This window comes from Arvicola amphibius, chromosome 4 (assembly GCF_903992535.2).
Source record: "Arvicola amphibius chromosome 4, mArvAmp1.2, whole genome shotgun sequence".
Classification (NCBI taxonomy): Eukaryota; Metazoa; Chordata; class Mammalia; order Rodentia; family Cricetidae; genus Arvicola; species Arvicola amphibius.
In genome coordinates this window covers 3775586-3795317 of record NC_052050.1, presented here as the reverse complement: position 1 = coordinate 3795317, position 19732 = coordinate 3775586, and the positions used below count along the sequence as shown (strand labels likewise).

General features: G+C 53.8%; 1 protein-coding gene across 1 annotated transcript in view; it reads right to left on the bottom strand.

The window, feature by feature from the left end:
- Positions 1–19732, bottom strand: part of Dnah17 (dynein axonemal heavy chain 17) — a 110694-nt gene that overhangs the window by 81457 nt on the left and 9505 nt on the right. The window contains exons 11-21 of the mRNA XM_038325776.1: positions 18182–18447; positions 17399–17594; positions 15310–15456; positions 11798–11906; positions 10776–10879; positions 9256–9396; positions 8042–8185; positions 6037–6219; positions 3484–3738; positions 2494–2663; positions 1759–1981 (exon numbers count right to left, since the gene is read on the bottom strand). Of these exons, the coding sequence (XP_038181704.1) occupies positions 1759–1981; positions 2494–2663; positions 3484–3738; positions 6037–6219; positions 8042–8185; positions 9256–9396; positions 10776–10879; positions 11798–11906; positions 15310–15456; positions 17399–17594; positions 18182–18447 (1938 nt within the window). The remainder of the gene's footprint in view (positions 1–1758; positions 1982–2493; positions 2664–3483; positions 3739–6036; positions 6220–8041; positions 8186–9255; positions 9397–10775; positions 10880–11797; positions 11907–15309; positions 15457–17398; positions 17595–18181; positions 18448–19732) is intronic.

The window sequence follows — 19732 nt, the reverse complement described above, 5'->3', positions numbered from 1 at the left end:
GGATCCCCTGGAACTGGAGTTAGAGGTGATTGTGAGCTGCCGTGTGGGTACTGGGAACTGAACCCAGGTCCTCTGCGAAAGCAGCCAGGCTGTCTCCCTAGCCCCCCATGTCTCCCTTTGTAGACGCTCTGTCGTGAGATAACTGCAGGCTCAGGAGCCACCTCTAAAGTGGAGTGAGTGCTCATGTGGTCCCCGCTCAGCCCTAGAATGGTGAACCGAGCTCTGTGTCCTCCACCAACCAGAAGTTCTTCCAACCTTCATTGTGTTGATCGGCTTGAACCTACCTACGATGTACACTGTGCATACGAGTGTGTGTGTGTATTCATGTGTGCCTAAGTATGTATTTGTGCATGTGTATGCATGTGTGTACCTATGAAAGTGACTGTATGCTCATGTGTGCATGGGAGCGCCTGTGTATACATTTGTGCATGTGTGCCCGTCCACCAGTATATAGTTCAAAGCCTTTTATCTAGGCAGAGGTCTGTGTCTATCAGGCTAAGGACCCAGAATCAGGAATTAGAAAGTGATAACATCCAGGCCATCAACCCCACTGAGCATCCTAAGACATTCCTACTTAGTCCACTGTACGTGGTACCCTTACACACCAAGCTGTCCCCTGGCACGGCCTGGGAGCCCCTAGGAACTGGCCACAGGCTTCATCTGGACCTTGAGTGGGGCAGACGTGAGCCTGTTGCTTAAGGTTCACACCTAACCAACTCTGGGACCCTCGACAGCACAAGGCCACCCTGGCAGACAGCACTGTGGGGCCATGGGTCTGTGGTTCCATGTCTCTTGTTGCTCCTGAGCCGTGGATGTGGACAGTGGCTAGAGCAGGTGCAGCTGGGCAGTGGGAGAGTGGGAGGGAGGGAGGAAGGGAGGGAGGGAGGGAGGGAGGAAGGGAGGGAGGGAAGGAAGGAGGGAAGGAGGGGAGGAGGGAGCGATGTTAGTTAGCTGATGGGCTTGGGAGGAGATGGGAAAGGCAGAGCCTCCTTAGAGGGCTCCTACAGACGGACTTCCCCCATCCTGCTCAGCCTATATCCCTGCAACAGAGACTTCTTCCGTGTTGACAATGGATGTCTTTTGTGTGATTCCCCTCTGTATGCTTTGAATACCATTGGTCAACGAATAAAGGCGCTTTGGCCTACAGCAGGGCAGAATTGAGTAAGGCGGGAATTCCAAGCATATAGAGGAGGAAAGAAGGCAGAGTCAGGGAGAGGCCGTGTAGTCGCCGGAGGAGAAAGACGCCTGCTACCGGTAAACCACAAGCCTTGTGGTAAAATATAAAATAATAGAAATGGGTTAATTTGAAATGTAAGAGCTAGCTAGAAATATGCTTAAGCTATTGGCCACACAGTACTGAAATTTATATAGTTTCTGTGTGATTATTTTGGGTCTGGGCGGCCAGGAAATGAAGACTCCATCTACACATGGCATGTGAGTAGTAAACGGCAAGACCTAGAGAGCTTCTGCCCCCCTCTTCGATCGCTCTCTTCAGGGACTCTCTCTGCCCTGGTCTCCATCAGCTTTCACACCCACCTGGAGTGACCGCCACACTGCAGAGGAGACGTGGGACATGGGGATCGTTTTAACCCCATGGAACCATCAGTAGGCTGTCCCAGGCCTCTGGGACCATCGTGGCCCTGTTCTCTGGGAGGACGCTGTCACCTGCCTCAATACCTCTGGGACCGCAGAGTCTAGCAGGTGCCAAGCCTGCGGTGACCCGGCACAGCTCCCCTGTACCACTCCGCCTGGCCCTACCTGGAGCTTCAAGTAGGTCTCCTCCGGCATCTCTTCCCCATAGGTCTTGAGCAGTTCGATGGTCTGCTTCAGGGGCTCAAACATGCTGTCGGTGGCCACCTGCCTCTCCTTGACCTTCATCAAGTGCCCCATCACCTCCACCAGCCCATCATAGTCTCCCTCCTTTAGTGGCTTCTTGAGGCCCGATCGAGTGATGGTCATGAAGCCTTCAAGGTCAGCAAGACTGCGGGGAAAGGGGACGCTCTGAGAGGATTTGACTCCTCCTGGGGTGCCACCTCAATGTCAGCTTAGTAAGGACACTTGACTACCATGCAAGGTGCCACCTTAGAAGGGACAGCCGCTTCCCCCATATGCCCCCCCCCTCAGCCTAGATGCACAAAGATCCTAGCAGCTTAGACCAGGCTGGTTCTTGAGCCCCGACTTAAAGCCACAGCTCAGAGTGGCCAGCGGGCTTCCCAGATGGGCTCAGCTGGAGCGCACGCTCATGTTGCTGCCCTGATGCTACAACTACTGGCGGGCTGTCCCAGCAGCCTTCCCGCCAGACCCAAGGCTTCCTCACAGTGAGCATGAGGGCTACGTGGCTTCCCCCCTCAGCTTCCCCATCCTACCTGCCCCAGACTGGTCACACACCTAACCACAAGCAGAGGTGGAAGGCCCCATTGGTGAAGTTCCTGGTTTCTCTCCCAGGCTGTCCCGGGGAGACTTGGGTGTCTCCACAGTGGGTCGCGGTCTCACCTGTTGATGACGTGGTTGCTCAGGTATCGCTTGAACAACAGACTCCAGCGCTTGATGGTGTTGAGCAAGGCCTGCTTGAAGGGGCGGCAGTCACACTGCAGCCAGCCATGGAAAACCTTGGTGTTCTCACACCTGGACACCTCCTCGTACAGTTTCTCGTAGGAGTCGATCTGTCCAACACAGGCCGTGGGCTCCATCAGCCATGGCCGCGCTTACTCTGAGAGCCAGCACTGCTTTCTGTCTGACTCTGAAGGGCAGCCTGGTAGCCCAGGGTGCTAACACCACCCAGCTACTTGTTTACCCTTGTGCCAACATCCCAGGGTGCCTTCTGCTCCACCGCTACAAGGGGACAGTCAGACGAAGGGGAACAGGACTGGGTGACAACAGCAGGCCTTCGGGAGCATTGGGGGACTCCTGAAGGAAGCGCTTGCCCAATCTGGGCCACCCCATCCCAGTGAGGTGGCTCCCTCTCACTTGCAAGTGAGGGTCCTCTCTCACTCAGTTTGGAGATCTGTGGGGACTGTCTCATTGTTTGGATTCCAGATGCTCCGACACCTGGGCCCTTGCTGACCCTGGAGGCCGATTCCTGGACAGCAAACCCCTTGCCTAGAGCCGGCCTGAGTGTGGGACTCTTACTGAGCTCTCACAGAGTCTTACGCTCAGGGTCAACAGTCCCCTGTCCTAGTCACACAGGACAGAACACCAGCCAGCTCAGCACAGGAGCCAACTCACCAAGCTAACTGAAGCCTGCTGAAGGCTCTTCTCAGAGCCTTGGCCTAGAGAAACCCTCCTGGGACACTAGTGCTCCCCCGTGTGGCGTGGTGTGGTATAGCATGGCACTCCTCCTAGCCTCATCAGCCCCGAGCGGCTGTAAAACCCACATCTTAATCATGCATGACCCAGGTTTCAAATGAGGCTCTGAGACCGTCCACCGGAAGATGCAGGAGAGGGCACAGGGGAGGACAATGCACACAGTTCCAGGGCACACACCTGCTGCTGGAACTGAGCCAGGCTGGGTGGCGTCTTGGGGATGGTATCGTCCACCCGCATGTCCAGCTCCTCAGGGGTGGGCGCGTGCCCAAAGATGAGGAAGTTCTTCATAAACTCTTGAAGGTCATCCACCCAGAGGTAGGAGTATCTCTCGAAGGAGTCCTGGTACTCCTCAGCCACCTTCATGGCCCCAATGACCAGGCTGGACACTTCCTCCCGCATCTCAATGAGGTCTGTAATGTCCTCCAGGTCTGTCTGCAGGCGTAGGAGTGGGGACAATGGATGGGACATTTGCTTTGATGAATCACAGGTTTGCCCCCAACCTGGAAGAGTAGCTTGCTATGGATGAAGGTGCTCTTAAGTAACCCGGATGAGGAGGGGCTGCCAGGGTGCAGTGCCCCCTTGGTAGACGTTTTGGTGAGGGCGACTTTGGTCTGTCTCACCCACGGTGACTTGGGGTGTCAGCTCATCCATTTTGTATTTGCACAGACCTTGGCTGGGTGACGTGTGCCGGGAAGGGCAATGGGGACACAGACAGGGCTCGCATGGACTATTTTGGGTGGGAGTGGGCAGCATTTGACAAACAGTAACAAACCCAGAAGATCACCCTCCTGGTAAATCTCAGTCAGGGTTACCTAAGAGAGATGGAAGGTGCTTGGGTCTGCACCTGGCCGTTTATGAGGTCTGTAAGTTCCTCACTATGCTCTGCAGAGACCTGCACTGGACACTCACTCCCAGCTGGAGCCCTGCTTCTGGCTAGGAACGCCAGGGAGGGCGGTGTTTTGTTTTTGTACATTTCTAAACGTTTAACGATTTCTGTTAAGTCTCATTTTTATTTTTCTCTTGAAGTCCTTCTGTCCTTCACTAGTTCTTCATTGCGTAACTTTAAATCTTCTAGTAAAAGCACGCAAGTGCACACACATCCCTCCCTCCCTGCACACAAGGGACACCGCCTTTGAACTACTTGCTACTGGAGAATCTGCACCACTGGGCAGTGCCAATGAGGCAGAAACCTAGAGGAGAAAATGGCTCCATGTTGTGCAGCTATTTTCCAGGATCAAACATTCCTTCTCCGAGGCGGCTCCCCCAGGACTCAGGAGGCAGAGGAAACTCACCAGGGCTAGGAAACTCCTGATGCTTACAGGATCCACAAAGATGGATTGCCCAGGTCATTTGAGCAGTAACTAGTGGCAAGGCACTCTCCTACTGACAGGCTGCCTACAATTCCTGCAGGTCGCTCCAGAGATGAAGCTTTCATGAGTTGTCACCCGTACTTGGGTGGGCTTTTTGGGGACACAGCTGCCTTGAGCAACCCACAATTCTGTCAGCAAACCCAATAAGCTCACTGGCTCACTAAGCTAGACTTGAGTGGGGCGGGCTCTCCAGGTTACTGTCAGTACTCTATCTGAGGTGGACTGACATTTGTTCTGGTCTCCCCAGGAAAAGTCACCTGATACCCCTCTTCATGACACCTGTCCTCGTATCCCCTTGCCCTCATCCTGGCTGCCACCAGTAGGCACTCAAAAGTTCAGTGTGCACCCACAGAAAGACTTGTTTCTGTCGGCTTAGATGAGATCCCAGTGGAAACAGTGCCCCAGCCTCACAGGTGTATGGTAATCAGGACATCTTCCCGGGTCTGGTTCCTTGTAAGTACTCAGCGAGGGGACAGACTATCATCAGACGGCTCCAGTCTGGGGGACAGACTATCATCAGACGGCTCCAGTCTGGGGGACAGACTATCATCAGACGGCTCCAGTCTGGGGGACAGACTATCATCAGATGGCTCCAGTCTGGGGGGGGGACAGACTATCATCAGACGGCTCCAGTCTGGGGGACAGACTATCATCAGACGGCTCCAGTCTGGGGGACAGACTATCATCAGATGGCTCCAGTCTTGGGGGGGACAGACTATCATCAGACGGCTCCAGTCTGGGGGGAGGGACAGACTATCATCAGATGGCTCCAGTCTGGGGGACAGACTATCATCAGAGGGCTCCAGTCTGGGGGGGACAGACTATCATCAGATGGCTCCAGTCTGGGGGGGACAGACTATCCATCAGACGGCTCCAGTCTGGGGGGGACACTGGAACTATCTCCAATTTGTGTTCCACTGTACCCACAAATGTCCTAGCGGTCTGCCTGCTTCCCCACGTCAGACTCCTGCGCCCAGAATCGGACCACACTCGGCAATCAATACACTCAGATCAGGCTGGTGGGGACGGTAGCAGATGGAATCTGGGAGGGTTAATCTCCATCGTCAGCCTGACCAGCTTTAGAGTCCTCTCTGGGTACGGCTGTGGAGACTTCTAGAGTGGCTGAACGCAGGCGACACCATTCCCAGACTGCTTATCAGGGAGAAAGCCCACTGAGTACCAAAATCCATCACTCTCTGCTTCCCAGCTGCAGACACAGGTCTGGCAACCCGACAGGACATAACCCCACACCGATCGTTTTCTGAGCTGTCATCATCAGACTCTGCTGAGCTAGGCCATAACCAGCTGGTACCCGCACAAGCAGGGAGACACAGAAAGGTGGCAATGGACTGAGGCTGACCTTGTAGTTGATTCTGCCCTTGGCCAGGCGAGGGATGAGCCTGGCCACATTGTAGAGGTCATTGATCAGGCCCTCGATCAGCACCAGGAAGCCATCCTCTCCGCCCATCTCCAGAGACGGGTTGTAGGTCAGCCCTTCGTCATCCAGCTCCATGCGGATCTCAAACAGGGGAGCGATGCTCTCCTGAAACAAGTCATGGGGTGGGGGGGCTTAGGGTCTCGGCTGCTGCTAAATGAGGCCCAGCTGCCCACTCCGGGCTCCAGTTAATAAGTGGCTCTCGCTTGCTGGCTCAGACTACGTCAGCCCGGTGCACAGCCGTGGGCTCGAGGCAGCAAGGACAGGCTGGGGAAGAGTGTGCCCGAAAGCAGATGGCTGAGCTCAGTGCTGCCAGTCCCCCGCTGCCTGGCCCTGGAAGAGTCATTTCATGGGAAGCCAGGATTACCATTACTTAGGATGGAGACAGAGGCTGCCCGTCACTCCTAGGACACAAGTGTGTAGGGCTAGGCAAGTCCTCGTCTCCCCACACCGCTGCAGCCAGTCCATATCTGGATGCCTCTGGTGAGGCTGCAGAGTCACAGGGCATGGGTCCCATCTTCCAGGAGAGCTACCGAGCTTTACTCTGGGGCTCTTCCCATTATATCAGGGACTCTTGGGTTGTGTGCCACGGCCCACAAGTGGCTAGGCTGTCCTTTCTGTGGTCACCTCGGTCTCAGGCCCCATCAGATCTGTGGCAGACGCTGCCCCCTTCCTGCAAGTTCTCTATGACCAGGGGAGCTATTTGCTAGCGTTGAGAGGCTTCAGGGTATCAGTGGTCAGTCAGCATAAAGGATGGCCGGGCTTTTCTGAACACTAATGCAGAGTCTGGCTCCTGCCAGGAGGCCACGGCTACTGGGAACTCTCTGGCAGGGTAAAGGAGGAATCTTCATGGTTCTGATGGTGAAGCCCCTTGATCTGCCGCTGTAAATGACACCTTGACAGTTTACCACTGATGCTTAACAAGGATGTGGGCTGTTTTGTGACCCTTACAGCTGGGAGTAAGGCCTGCTGGCACCAAAAGACTTCTGGGTCTACAGTTTGTCAGGGCTATGGTTGACATGGGCCTTTCAATAAGCCTGTGTGGGCAGATGGGCAGAACTCTGACCCTAAGACTGGATTCTGACCACAGTAGACTTGACGCTGCCAGCCTCTACCTTTGGCCTTTCCTTCTTCCTCCATGAAATGATACAACATTAAGGTCTGCTCCAGCAGGGCCACTGGCTGACCTTAGACTGTGAGCTGCGTATTCGTCTATTGTCTATAACCCAGGGCACGATAGGGAAGGCGCTATCCCCCCAGAGGACACAACTCAGTGGGACTCACTAGCACACCTCGGTGACACAGAAGTGAAGCTGCTGACATCACAGGGAAGAGCCCCTTCTGTCATAACCATGAGAAGGGAACAGGGCTGTCTGGCATTACCTGGCAGCAAGGTGGAAGCATTTTCTCAGACCTGGTCAGGGACCCTACAGTGCATTTGGGTTATAGCAGATCTCAGGTGACCAGTTGTCCTGAGGGCCTGGGATTGGAGGTGTTCTCTGGCATGCGGGACCTTTAGTTTTAAAACCAGGGCAATCTGGGTACCACAAACAGACTTAAAAGTCTATTAATCCACAAAACTGCCTGCTTTTTCATCAAGCAATTCAGAAGCATGGATTCCAACACCAATCTCTCTCTCTCTCTCTCTCTCTCTCTCTCTCTCACACACACACACACACACACACACACACAAACACACACTCACACGCACACACTCACACACACGCAAACACACACTCACACACACGCACGCACACACACACAAACACACACTCACACACACACGCACACACACACAAACACACACACAAACACACACTCACACACACACACTCACACACACACAAACACGCACACACACACGCACGCACACACGCACACACACACATGCATGCACACACTCACACACACACACACACCAATAACTCACATCCGTAGTCATGTTGTCCATCAAGTAGTTCAGAGATTTGCGGATGAAGTGGTCAAACTCGTCTAAGACCATGCTGTCGATATAGTTGACATAGTCCTTCCAGGACTGGCCAGTCGTATCTGCTCTGAACAGTTCCGCATTTTCCTGCGTATGGAAGCACACCATTGGCTGCGATCTTACTGACGCCCATGACAAGATGCATCACCCTGGTCTTTGACCATTTGGTTCAGAGACGCTCAGAGCAGATGTTTTAAGTCCTTCTAATGTGTTGGGCTCTTTCCCATAGAAGGCTTTCCTGCAGGAGCTTCCCCCCGATCCTGTAAGGTATGCCTCTTCTAATCTTTTAGTGTTCAGCTCAGATGTCACCTCCTCCTAAAGACTGTCCCTTGAGCATCCCTGACCCCACCCACATTCTTCTTAGCAACCTGCTGTTTCTACAACTACTGTGGCACAAGCAACAGCTCTCAATTATCTTGTCTTTGGTCTGTATCTTTCTTTGGTGGCCATCTTTGTGACAAGAAGCCTCAGTTATCCTTTCTGCAATTGTACCTCTGATGCTTGGCAGTATCTGGGTCACACGTGGTAAAGGGCTTGACGTACAGGGGAGGGACAGATGGATGGATGGATGGGTTGATGGGTGGGCCAACAAGTAGGTAAATGGATGGGTGGATGTATGGCTAGAAATATTGATGGAAGGAGAACTGGGTAGGAGGTGAATGAACACAAGAGTGGATGAGTGGGTGGGCGGGTAGATGGCTAGATAAATAGATGGGAAGATGAATGGGTGGGTACATGAGTGGATGGGTTGAGGATGAATGAAGGGGTGGATTAAGGAAAGGATGGAAGGATGGATGGATGGATGGATGGATGGATAGATGGAAGGAAGGAAGGAAGGATAGATGGAGAGATGGATGGATGGAAGGACAGACGGATGGATGGAAGGATGGAAGGAAGGATGTATGGATGGATGATGGAAGGAAGGATGGACAGATGGATGGAAGGAAGGATGGACGAGATGGAGAGATGGATGGATGGACGAGAACTAATAGACTCTGTGGCCATTACTACACTTGTTGTCTGTCATTTTAATAAAATGTTCAGCTCTCTCACCTCCACAGAGAGCAAGCAGCTTCCAAAGACACCCCACCCCTGCCCATCCCAAGGTTCTCCTTACTGTGACGTGGATTCTCCACCCGCCCCCAGGGTCTCCTTACCGCGACCATGGCTTGGATTCTCACGCCCGCATCCTTGACGGCAGCGTAGCGCTTGTTCAGGTTGGCCACTCTTCCGTCCAGGTCCAGCAGGGCCTCCTTCTTGTTGTCCTTCCTCTCAAATAGGGGGTTGGCTGACCAGTCCTGGCGAGAAACCACAAGAGTGACGCACTTGGCCTGGCCCCTCCTCCACGTTCTCTTGGACGTGGGCCTCCTTGTCCCTTGCCAGCCTTTCGCTGTGCCCCCTGTGCACCTGTGCCTAACTTCCTCTTGGGGACACGAGTGTGCCATCCAAGTGAAGACAATGGTGAGGGGTGACATTGCTTTTCCACTTCTGTTTTGAATTTTACGTTTTATTTGTGTGTGTGCCCGCTTGTCGGTATGTTCACCGTATATGTGGAGCGCCCACAGAACAGAAGAGGGTGTCGAATACCCTGAGCTAGAATTAGAGGTAGCTGTGAGCCACCCAGTGTGGGTGCTGGGAACAGAGCCCGGGTCCTCTGCAGGAGTAGCAAGTGTTCTTAGCTGCTGAGCTGTCTCTCAGCCTCCCATCTTTTTGTTTTTATTGTTGGTGCTTTGCTTGCTTTTCTGAGACAGGGTCTTCCTGCCTACACCTGGGTGGGCCTCAACCTCGGGATTCCCCCCTCTTCAGTTTCCCGAGACTTCAGGATTAACATACTTAGCTCGTAGCTGCCTGTCCCCCTGCCCTGCCCGTGGATGCATGGTGGCTTTGACATATAATAAAATTATATATCTGAGAACTGACGGGAGGAAAGAGTTTTTAAAAAGACATCCTGGCCTGGGGAGGATAAAAGCTTGCCATGCAAGCCTGATGATCTCAACTCAGACCCCTAGCACCGGGGTAAAGTCTGGGTGCTCCAGTGCATGTCTGTAAGCCCAATGAGGGGCAGGGGTGGGGCGGTTGCATCCTGGAACTCATTGGCTAGCATGGTTAGTCAGCTGGAACTTCAGGCTCAGGAACCCTGTCTCTAAGGGCTAAGATGGAAAGCAACCAGGGAAGACACCTGATATTAACCTTCATTCACCACGTGCACGTGGGGGCGCGCGCGCACACACACACACACACACACACACACACTTATTCAATGTATGTGCACAGACTTGCACACACCAAACACACATGTACTCTCAACTTCCTTTTGAACAAAGAGCCACAAATGTTTCTCAAATGAAGGCCACTGAGACCCATGAGGGAGGCTAGAGAAAGGTCCCTCAGCTTTCTGGAAATTGCTCGAGGTGGAAGAACTACCTTCTGTCTTTCCCATTGAGCAGGGTGCCTCTTCTCTGACTGGCTGTGTCCCAGCCTGGCACAGCCAGGGTCCCACACAGTCTACTGAGAGCAACAGAATGGAGCTGAGTCAGTTCTGCCGAGGGACCAGGCTCCTCCTGCTTTGGGAGCACACTGATGTCACGGTTCAGAACATCTGGCTGCCCAACACACAGCAGCACCGGCCGGAGGCCTCCACACAGCCCCGGAGCCTTGCCCTTGGCGGCTCACTCACCTGCATGGCCTGTCTGATCCCTTCTATGTTCTGCTTGGCTTTCTGCATCCGGTTCTGCAGATTGTACAGGACCTCCCGCATCTCCTGGATGTACTGAAACACATCTGCAACACAAAGCGCGAACAACATGACCCCAGGAAGGGCCCGGAAAGAGCCACACCCTTCTTAGACAGGCTCGGTACTCCACGTGGATGCTTCTGCGGCATCCCACTCCAGAGCACGAAGCACAAGTTGCCCTTGTTGACTTCCCTGGAGTGAAATGGCGGAAGTCACTCACAGTCTGCCACTGTGGTCATAGGTTGTCTTCACTGCCCAGTGTGTGGATCCTGCCTCACCCCAAGGCTCCCGGGACTATGAGTGAGGAGGAGGAGGCTGGGCATAAAGCTGCCAGGGCCTGGGGTAGGAGGAAGGTTGTGCTCTACAGCAGCTGGAGGGTGAGGGAAGGAATGTAGCCACTTTCTAAAGGAGCATTCAAGGGGGCCTGCATGTCTTACATATGGTGACATTTGGTCCCACCCTCCAGCTGAGACAGTGGAGCACAGTGGGACTGAAAAGGGTGGCTAAAGGCACAGCAAAGGTCTCGGGAGGAAGAGAGGAGCAGAAGGTGGCTCGTCCAGACCTCAGAGGGTACCCAGGGTTGCAGGGGGAGTTAGGGCCATGTCTCGTTTGCTGGTGGGATGGAGGAAGGAGACCCCGCCACCCCGCATCCTTCCTCTCCTTCAGCATCTGCCTTGAACAACAGGGATAATATGTCTCCCCTACTGACTTGCTAAGTGCCTGCGGCAGAAATGAGGAAGACCAGGTCTGGGTCCCCCATCTGGAAACGGCTGGACTCTTGGCAACTCCCTAAGGGCCTTTGCCCATTCTGTGAGTGACAAGGGCAGGCTTTGTGGCCTGGGCAAGGAGGTGGATGACAGCAATTCAAGCGACTCTCTGGAGCCTGGAGGCAGAAGCAGCTTCCCTGGAGCGCCAGAGGCTGGGGCTGCCCAGGTAAACCCTCAGAGCAAAGGGGGCCTAGGTACTTTCGCCATTCCAGAAGAGCGTCGTCTCGGCGCTCAGCAGCTTGACGTCGATTGCTTCCAGTTCTGACTTGATCAGTGGGAATTCCACATCCATCACTGTTGTCTTTATCTGCGGAAGGAAGGCCGCGGAGTCAGGGGTTTGGTCCCAAATCTTGATTCTAGACTGCCTAGAGTTCAACAGCATGAAGGGCCACTTACAAATGCCACCACAACCGGTATCATCTTGGAATTATGTCTAAATTTCATGCTGGGGCTGGAGAGACGGTACAGTTGTTAAGAGTGCACATTACTCTTCCATAAGGACCCGAGTTCAATTCCCAGCACTCACGTCAGGTGGCCCACAGGTGGAACTCCTGCTGCAGAGGGCCTGATGCCTCCAAAGATACCCATATAAATACATAAATATGGTGTTCACACACACACACACACACACACACACACACACACACACAAAGACTGAAAATAAAGTTCTAAAAACGAAACTACATTGTATTTCATGTGATTCTGATTTCTTCCGAGGGTTAAGAAAATGCTTCATTCTTTGCTATCTATGTCAACGCAGTAGAAAGAAGGACAATGGCAGGAAACATATGTGTAACATATATGTAACATATGTGTAATGAAGGCTCTGTCTGCAGAACCTCTTCTCGGTCAGGGATCTAAGTCTGAAGTCCAGCGATGTCTTGGGGGAGCCAGGGTCTGGGAGAAGTGGCTGAACCTGTCTTATCACGACGTAGAGCCCACTGCTTCTGCCCGGCTCTGCCTCGTGCACCCAAAAAGTAGTTGATCCTTGAAAAGGTGAATTCACAAAACCAAAAAAATCAGAAGTAGCCAAGAAAGAGGGAGCCACCAGTCAGGCTCTGTCTAAGACACAGAACAGAGACTCCTCCCAGGGGTGGAGCCTTTCCTTGGAGGATGAGCCCCCCCCCCCCAGATGATGTCATCCCATCCCATTGTCTGTGCCCAAAGCCTGTGGGTGGATTTCAGGGGAGCCCTGTATGCTGACTCCAGCTGCTGGCTTCTGGTGGCTGATGACGCTGCGGGGGCCCAAGGAGTCTTCTGTCTGGAAGACAAGGTTGCTGTGGCACAGCCCACAGACCTGTTGTGCTAACCCCTCTCTCAGGGAGGGTGGCTACTGCCGTGATGAAACGCCATTACAAAAAGCAAGGTGAGGAGGAGAGGGTTTATCTGGCTCACACTTCCACATCCCTGTTCATCACTGCAGAAGTCAGGACAGGAACTCAAGTTGGGCAGGAACGTGAAGGCAGGAGCTGATGCAGAGGCCAGGGAGAAGTGCTGCTCACTGGCTTGCTCCCCGTGGCTTGCTCAGCCTGCTCTCTTATAGAAACCAGAACCATCCACCGTGAGCGAACACGCGTGTGCTCATACACACGTCTCAGTCAGAGGACAGCCTGCAGGTGCCAGTTCTCTCCTTTCTACCATGTGGAGCCTTGGGGACCAATTTCAGGTCACCAGACTCAACAAGAGCAGTCACTTTTCTCACTGAACTATTTCATCAGCCCATTATTATTATTATTATTATTATTATTATTATTATTATTATTATTATTATTATTATTATTTGAGCCATGTTAGCATCCAACCCACAGCAATCCTCTCGTCTCGACCTCCTGCGTACTAGCGCTATAGGTGTTTATCACACGTGGCACTTGAACTTGCAGCAATCTTCCGGAGGCAGCTTTGTAAGTGCTTGGCTCGTAGACATGGGTCATGGTCCCTGGCTTGTCACTCTGTTGTGTTCGGAACTGTACACTTCAGGTATAGTCTAGCCACGGTCCTTTCTGTGCGGGGTGGCGTGTATGGTATCTCTAAGCCAACTCTCCCTTTCACTTTTGACCTTTGCCATGCTAAAGGAAAGTCACAAACAGAGGTGCCCTGGGCTCCTGCAACCTCCCTGGAACCTGCTCATCCTCCAAGCCTTCACTTGAGCTGCAACGAGGGCCGGCACCGAAACAGCAGGTGTGGTCAATGCTTGGGGTACTTGGGCGCCATACTGTAAGGCATCTGTCGGGGCAGCGGAGGTGGCACTGGGCACTCTTGCCGCTCTTTCTGGTGCTGTCTGGCACGTCTCTGCTACTCAGTGCTGTCTCTGGCAGGACTTAGCAAGGGGCACATGAGGGTGGACCCAGTAGGGTGCCTTCCCCAAGTGGATGGGCTTCATCTAGGCTTCTTTGATGTTATCAGTGGAAGGGAATTTGAAACGGGAGGAGTTTGTTCCCTTTTCCTGGCTCACTCCCTGGGGCAACTGGTCACCTCTCCTGGCATTGGTTTTGTATTCACACCACCAGCTTTCCTGGTTCTCAGGTTTTAGACTGTCTGAATTACATGGCCCCTTCCTGAGGTGACAGCTAGCGGGCAGTGCACTGTGAACCTTCCGTTATCCATAACCGTACAAGCCAATTCCTGGTGATTAATTGCCACATGGACCGCCATCTCTCCTTGGCACCACTTCCCTGGAGAGTCTTGACCAACACCTGAGCCGTTAGCCAAGGGCAGTGGTGGCCTTTGGAAGCTGGCACTTGTCCTCTGCAATGGACAGGTTATACACCTCTGACCCAGAACTGGAAGATGTCGGGTCTGTGCTGTCGGGGAGCTGCTTGGAGTGTGACTCTAGGTCACGGCAGCAGTAGAGAGCCTGCCAGAGTCCGGGCTGGCCCACAATCTACGGCTGGGGAACCACAATATCTGTGCTTGCCTGCTCCAGATCATACCTGAGAAAGTTAAGCTAAAGAGGTTTAGGCTCTTGGCTTCCAAAGTTTCATTCTGAGGTTGGTGTAATTGCTGCAGGGCCTGTGGTGAAGCGGATGTCATGGGGGTGGGAATGCGAAGCAGAGGTCACCCCGTGGTGACCAGAAGACCAAAGAGGAGGCAGGAACTGGGGCCCCGGAATTGTCGTCTGTGTCTCCATCATCCTATGTCCCTCCCATAAGGCTCACCCCGACTGTGCCAAGCCATCGGTAGCACCGCAGACTGGGGACGGAGCCTCCAGTACATGGCCAGACTCTCATGTTGCCTTTCTCTGTCTCTGGGTAGAATTTAAGAGTGGGGCAGGCTGCCTGCTATGCTCCGCGCCCACGGCCCACCGACAGTTTCTGTTTCTGCTGCCGGAGCAGGCTGTCCTCAAGGCTAACCAAGGCCTGGGACTCTCAGTTGTCAGTGATGTCTGTGTTAGGTCCCCAGATGGAAGGGACTAGGGGAGAGCCTTGTCATTCCCACCTGGGTTTCAGGAGGTGCCCCTCCCTGCTTACACAGAAGGGATGGACGTGATGCGAGATGACGTGGGTATGTATTACCCAAAAGCTCGGGAACTTCCAAAGCCTTTACCGAGAATTGTGCAATGTTAGCCCGAGTCTAACACAGACGGCGCTTCCCGCGGTGTCGCTGAGTCATCACCGTCCTTGTGGCTTCTTCCATATGAGTAAGGAAGGGAGGCACGTTTGAATAGGCAGACGCCCAAGTGTGGCATACTACGCAAGACAACACCGGCTCACCTCATTGTACCAGCCGACGATGAGTTCCAGGTTGCCCACGAACTTCCGGAAGGTTTCGTTCTCCGAGAAGAGCGTCTCCGCACTCGTGGGGATGTCTTTCTGCTGCTGGAAGTTCAAATATTTGACTTCTCGCAGGACTGCCACCAACTAAAGGGTCGGGCAAGAGCAGGGAAATGGTCAGCAGGTGACCCCAGCCATGGGCCCGCTGCTGCTGGCTCTTCACAGCCAGGGAACTTGAAGGTGAGTAAGAAATGGTGCTTGCTGGCTGGGTGTCTTCACTCTACTCAATGGGACCCAGCCAGGGTGAGCTTGACATCATCGTCGTGGGCAGATGATGTCATCATTCTCTTCCATCCTTCCTTCTGCCCCAGGCTACTGAGAGGTTTCCTTAGGGGCTTCCCCTGGGTTCGCGCTCTGGCTCTCTCTCTCTCTCTCTCTCTCTCTCTCTCTCTCTCTCTCTCTCTCTCTCTCTCTCTCTCTTCCCCCACACCTGCTCTGACCAGGGGATTGACATGGCAGGTGACCTCCTGCAAGGCTTGACTCAGGTCTAAAATTACACCTGCTCCCTTCCTCTAGCCCTATAGTGGGTTCCTCTCCACTTCCTTCCTAGTTCCTTTACCCCGGGGCACTTGAGGTCACCATTGCTGTGTGGGTCTTCATCTCTTTGCTTTTTTTTTTTTTTTTTTTTGGTTTTTCGAGACAGGGTTTCCCTGTAGTTTCTAGAGCCTGTCCTGGAGCTAGCTCTTGTAGACCAGGCTGGCCTCGAACTCAGAGATCCGCCTGCCTCTGCCTCCGGAGTGCTGGGATTAAAGGCGTGCGCCACCACCGCCCGGGTGGCCCGGCCTTCATCTCTTTGCTTATACTAACTGGTTGTCCTCTCTCTGCTCACTCCCTCCCCACTTCCTACCAGGAGGGCAAAATGGAGGCTGTGGACTGGCTTCACCAGGGTGTACCGAACACACACACGGCAGTGCCCAGCCAAAGGGAAGAATGGATCTTAAGGAAAGGAAAAGCTTTAAGAAACGCTCATCCTGCCCCCCTCCCTGCCTTCCTGGTGTCACTGTCCATGTCCAGGCAGAACAGGTTGTGCATGGCAGTGCAAAGAGGACTCGGCCTCACTTGGCTTCCATCCCATATGCACACTCGAACATCTGGGTTCAGCCCTGGATGTACCACCATGGTTGACAAGCTGGTCCACCTCTCCGGGTCACACCTGAACCATCAAGGTTCGGCCCTGGATACACCACCCTGGCTGGCTAGCTGGTCCACCTCTCTGGGTCATGTTCAAATTCACCTTTTCTCTTAGGGTCATATGAAAGGCAGGCAGACAAGCTGGCCAAGAAGCTCCACAGGCCCCCAATCCCGGCTACTCAGAAATCTGAGGCAGGAGGATTCATGACAGAATGAATCAAAGCCAGATAGGGCAACTCAGCGAGACCCTGTCCCACAATGAAGGAAAAGAGGTTAAGAGATGTAGTTCAGGGGTAGAACACGTGCCTAGCATGTGTGAGGTCCTGTGAGGTCAAATCAGTAAAAATAAAGAAAAGGTCTATCTTAAAACACTCCGTCTGGGGCTGGAGAGATGGCTCAGTGGTTAAGAGCATTGCTTGCTCTTCCAAAGGTCCTGAGTTCAATTCCCGGCAACCACATGGTGGCTCACAACCATCTGTAATGGGGTCTGGTGCCCTCTTCTGGCGTACAGGCATACACACAGACAGAATATTGTACATATAATAAATAGATAGATAGATAGATAGATAGATAGATAGATAGATAAATAAATATTTTTAAAAAACCACTCTGTCCGTGTCTCTCTTAATGGTAAGGATCATGGACACCCGGGCCTCTTGGTTCGTAGGCAAAGACTCTACCACTGAGCTGTACTCCAACCTCGCAGATGTTTCAAGCTATCATCTAACCCATATCCTGAACACTTGAAAACCCTCGGCAAAGCTGTGGGCACCTGTGGCTCACGCACAGCCACCTCCACGGATGTTCACTGGTGGTGGTGGTGGTGGAGTCAGCCTGTGGCACGGTGAGCCCAGGCTTTCCCCTCCCTCCCCGCCCTCCATGCCCGCCAGGGACCCACCGCCTTGCTGAAGTTGACTTGGATGAGGCTGGAGACGGGGTCGCGCTGGATGAGCGGCTGGCCCAGGTTGAAGTGGCAGTCCTGGTCCACGCCTCCCACCCACTGCTGGTAGATCTTTTCCCGGCAGCTCTTCAGGAGCTCTATCATCTCGTCGTACTTCTCGTACACCAGCTTGGCCTCCATGCTGGACATGACCCTGGGCCGGAGGAGGACAGGGCAGTGAGACTTCACCCTCTAGGGCTTTCTAACGCCCCCCCCATCGGTGGCTGCCCATCTGAGGGCGCTGAAGCAGGCTGCCGGCTACCTTCCTCCCAGGGCGACAGAGTGAAGGTACCATCAGAGGGTGGCTGAGCCGTACATGAGAAAATGGAGATCTGAGTTCTTAGCCTGCCCATGAGCCAAAGCCAATGCCCCAGGAGTCCACACGGTAGCCTGCCTTGCGGGAACCCCAGCTGGCCATAGCCACTGGCAATGCACAGCCTCCCTTCCTACGTGGGACCAGCGTGACTCACGGGTCCCACAGAGTGCAGGCTTCACCAGCAACAACCTCCCTCTGTGCACACCTGCTGCATCCCCGCGATTGCCGAAGAGTGGTCCTTCCCGCCCCGCCCCCACGCCAAATTCAAGAAAAGGGGTCTAGTGACGTCTTTGCTCTAGCAAGCACAGTGAAGAGCCTGTTTGGTCCCAGTCAGGTGGTCTTGGTTTATTTCTGTGAGGTGGAAGATCCCTGCAGGCAGGATGCACGGGCTACCCGGACCCTTCCCAGCCCAGCCCGGGACTCACGGGTGCTCAATGTGCTTCAGGTGCTTCATGGACACCTCCAGCCTCTCCTGAAGCTCCAGGCTCCACTTGAGCTGCCCGGCCACAGGAGGCATGTTTTTGTGGATGGGTGGTATCTCGCCTTCGGTGGAGGCCGCCATCTGGGCATCGTACATGAGCTTGGCGTTATCCAGCTCAGTGTTGAACATCTCCAGCATGACCGAGTACCTGGGCACCACCTCAACAAGAATCAGAGGCCGCTCCAAGAGGCCCCCACACATGTACAGGAGCTGCCGAGACATGGAAGGAGGCGTTGCTGTTGTCAGAGTTCGGGCTTCCAGCTCTGTCCCCAGTACTGGCCCTAACCCAGGGTTACTGGGGCTGTTGACAAACTTCAGGACTGAGGAGACTTGGGCCTTATTGAAACAGAAACCCCACCGGAGTCTTTCTCTTTGTGGCAGCTATTAAATGGAGCCTGTATGAGCCCATGTTGCCTTAGGCAGAGGCACCTGCTTGGAAACTAGCAGAGGCAGCTAAGCCCAGAGCTCAGGAGATTTTACTCCAGATCTGGGAACACACACACACACACACACACACACACACACACACACACACACAAAAGAAACAAGGGGCTGTCCACAGAGAGGGGATAGCAAGGGGTCCCCTAACGTCTGGAGTTCATAGCAAACACCTAGTGTCCCAGTGGACTCCCGTAACCTTTCCCTTAGCAGGGGCTCCGAGGCCTATGTGGGTCTTACACTGACCTCAGGTTTTGGTTTGGAAAATATGACCATCACTAAAAATGACCTTTTAAGACCTGAGGACCAACATGACCCGAGGAAGTGAGAGGAAATTTTCAGTCCCCTGGAAGTAGAACGGAGCAGTGTGGGTCTGCAGAGGAAGCGGGAGCCAGGCACTGCCTCGGGCCCTCCTCTGTGGTAACCCTGAGGCATCCTCCCCTGTCACTTCCCTGACCTGTGACAGCTGGGGAACCTGGTCTGCCGACCACCGACCACCGTTGCTCTTTGCTGGCTTTTTGATCTCTGGTTTTCGGGACGTGACGCCCTTTCACTTTCTGCTTGGAGGAGGTCACGTGAACAATGCTCTAGAACTTTCCAGGCCACGTGTACCGCGTTGATGACAGGGAGACCTAGCATCTGTAGCATCAGGTCAGGGACGCACAGGGACGGCAGGAGGCAACTCCCGAGGGTCTCCCCATGTGGGACCATTTTAATAAGTGCCATCATTGTGAATTGGGAATTTAGGAAATGCGGCGTATAGAAGCAAGCCTGCATTCTCATGAGCAAGAAAGCCCTGGGACAGGCCAATTTTATCACTCTTGGATGAGTGAGGCTCCACCCATCCATGGCCCAACTGCCTCTGACAGAAAAAAACAAAACCCAATGACACAGTGGGCAACACTCAAGAGGGTGGGTGGCTCAGCTCATGCCCAGGGCTGGGAGACTCCACCCAGCGTGTCCCCTTCTTTGAGACCTGAGAGACAGGGGTGTCACCTCATGTATTGGTCAAGGGATCAGATACTCAACTTGTCTGGTTTTGCTGAGTCTGTTTTCC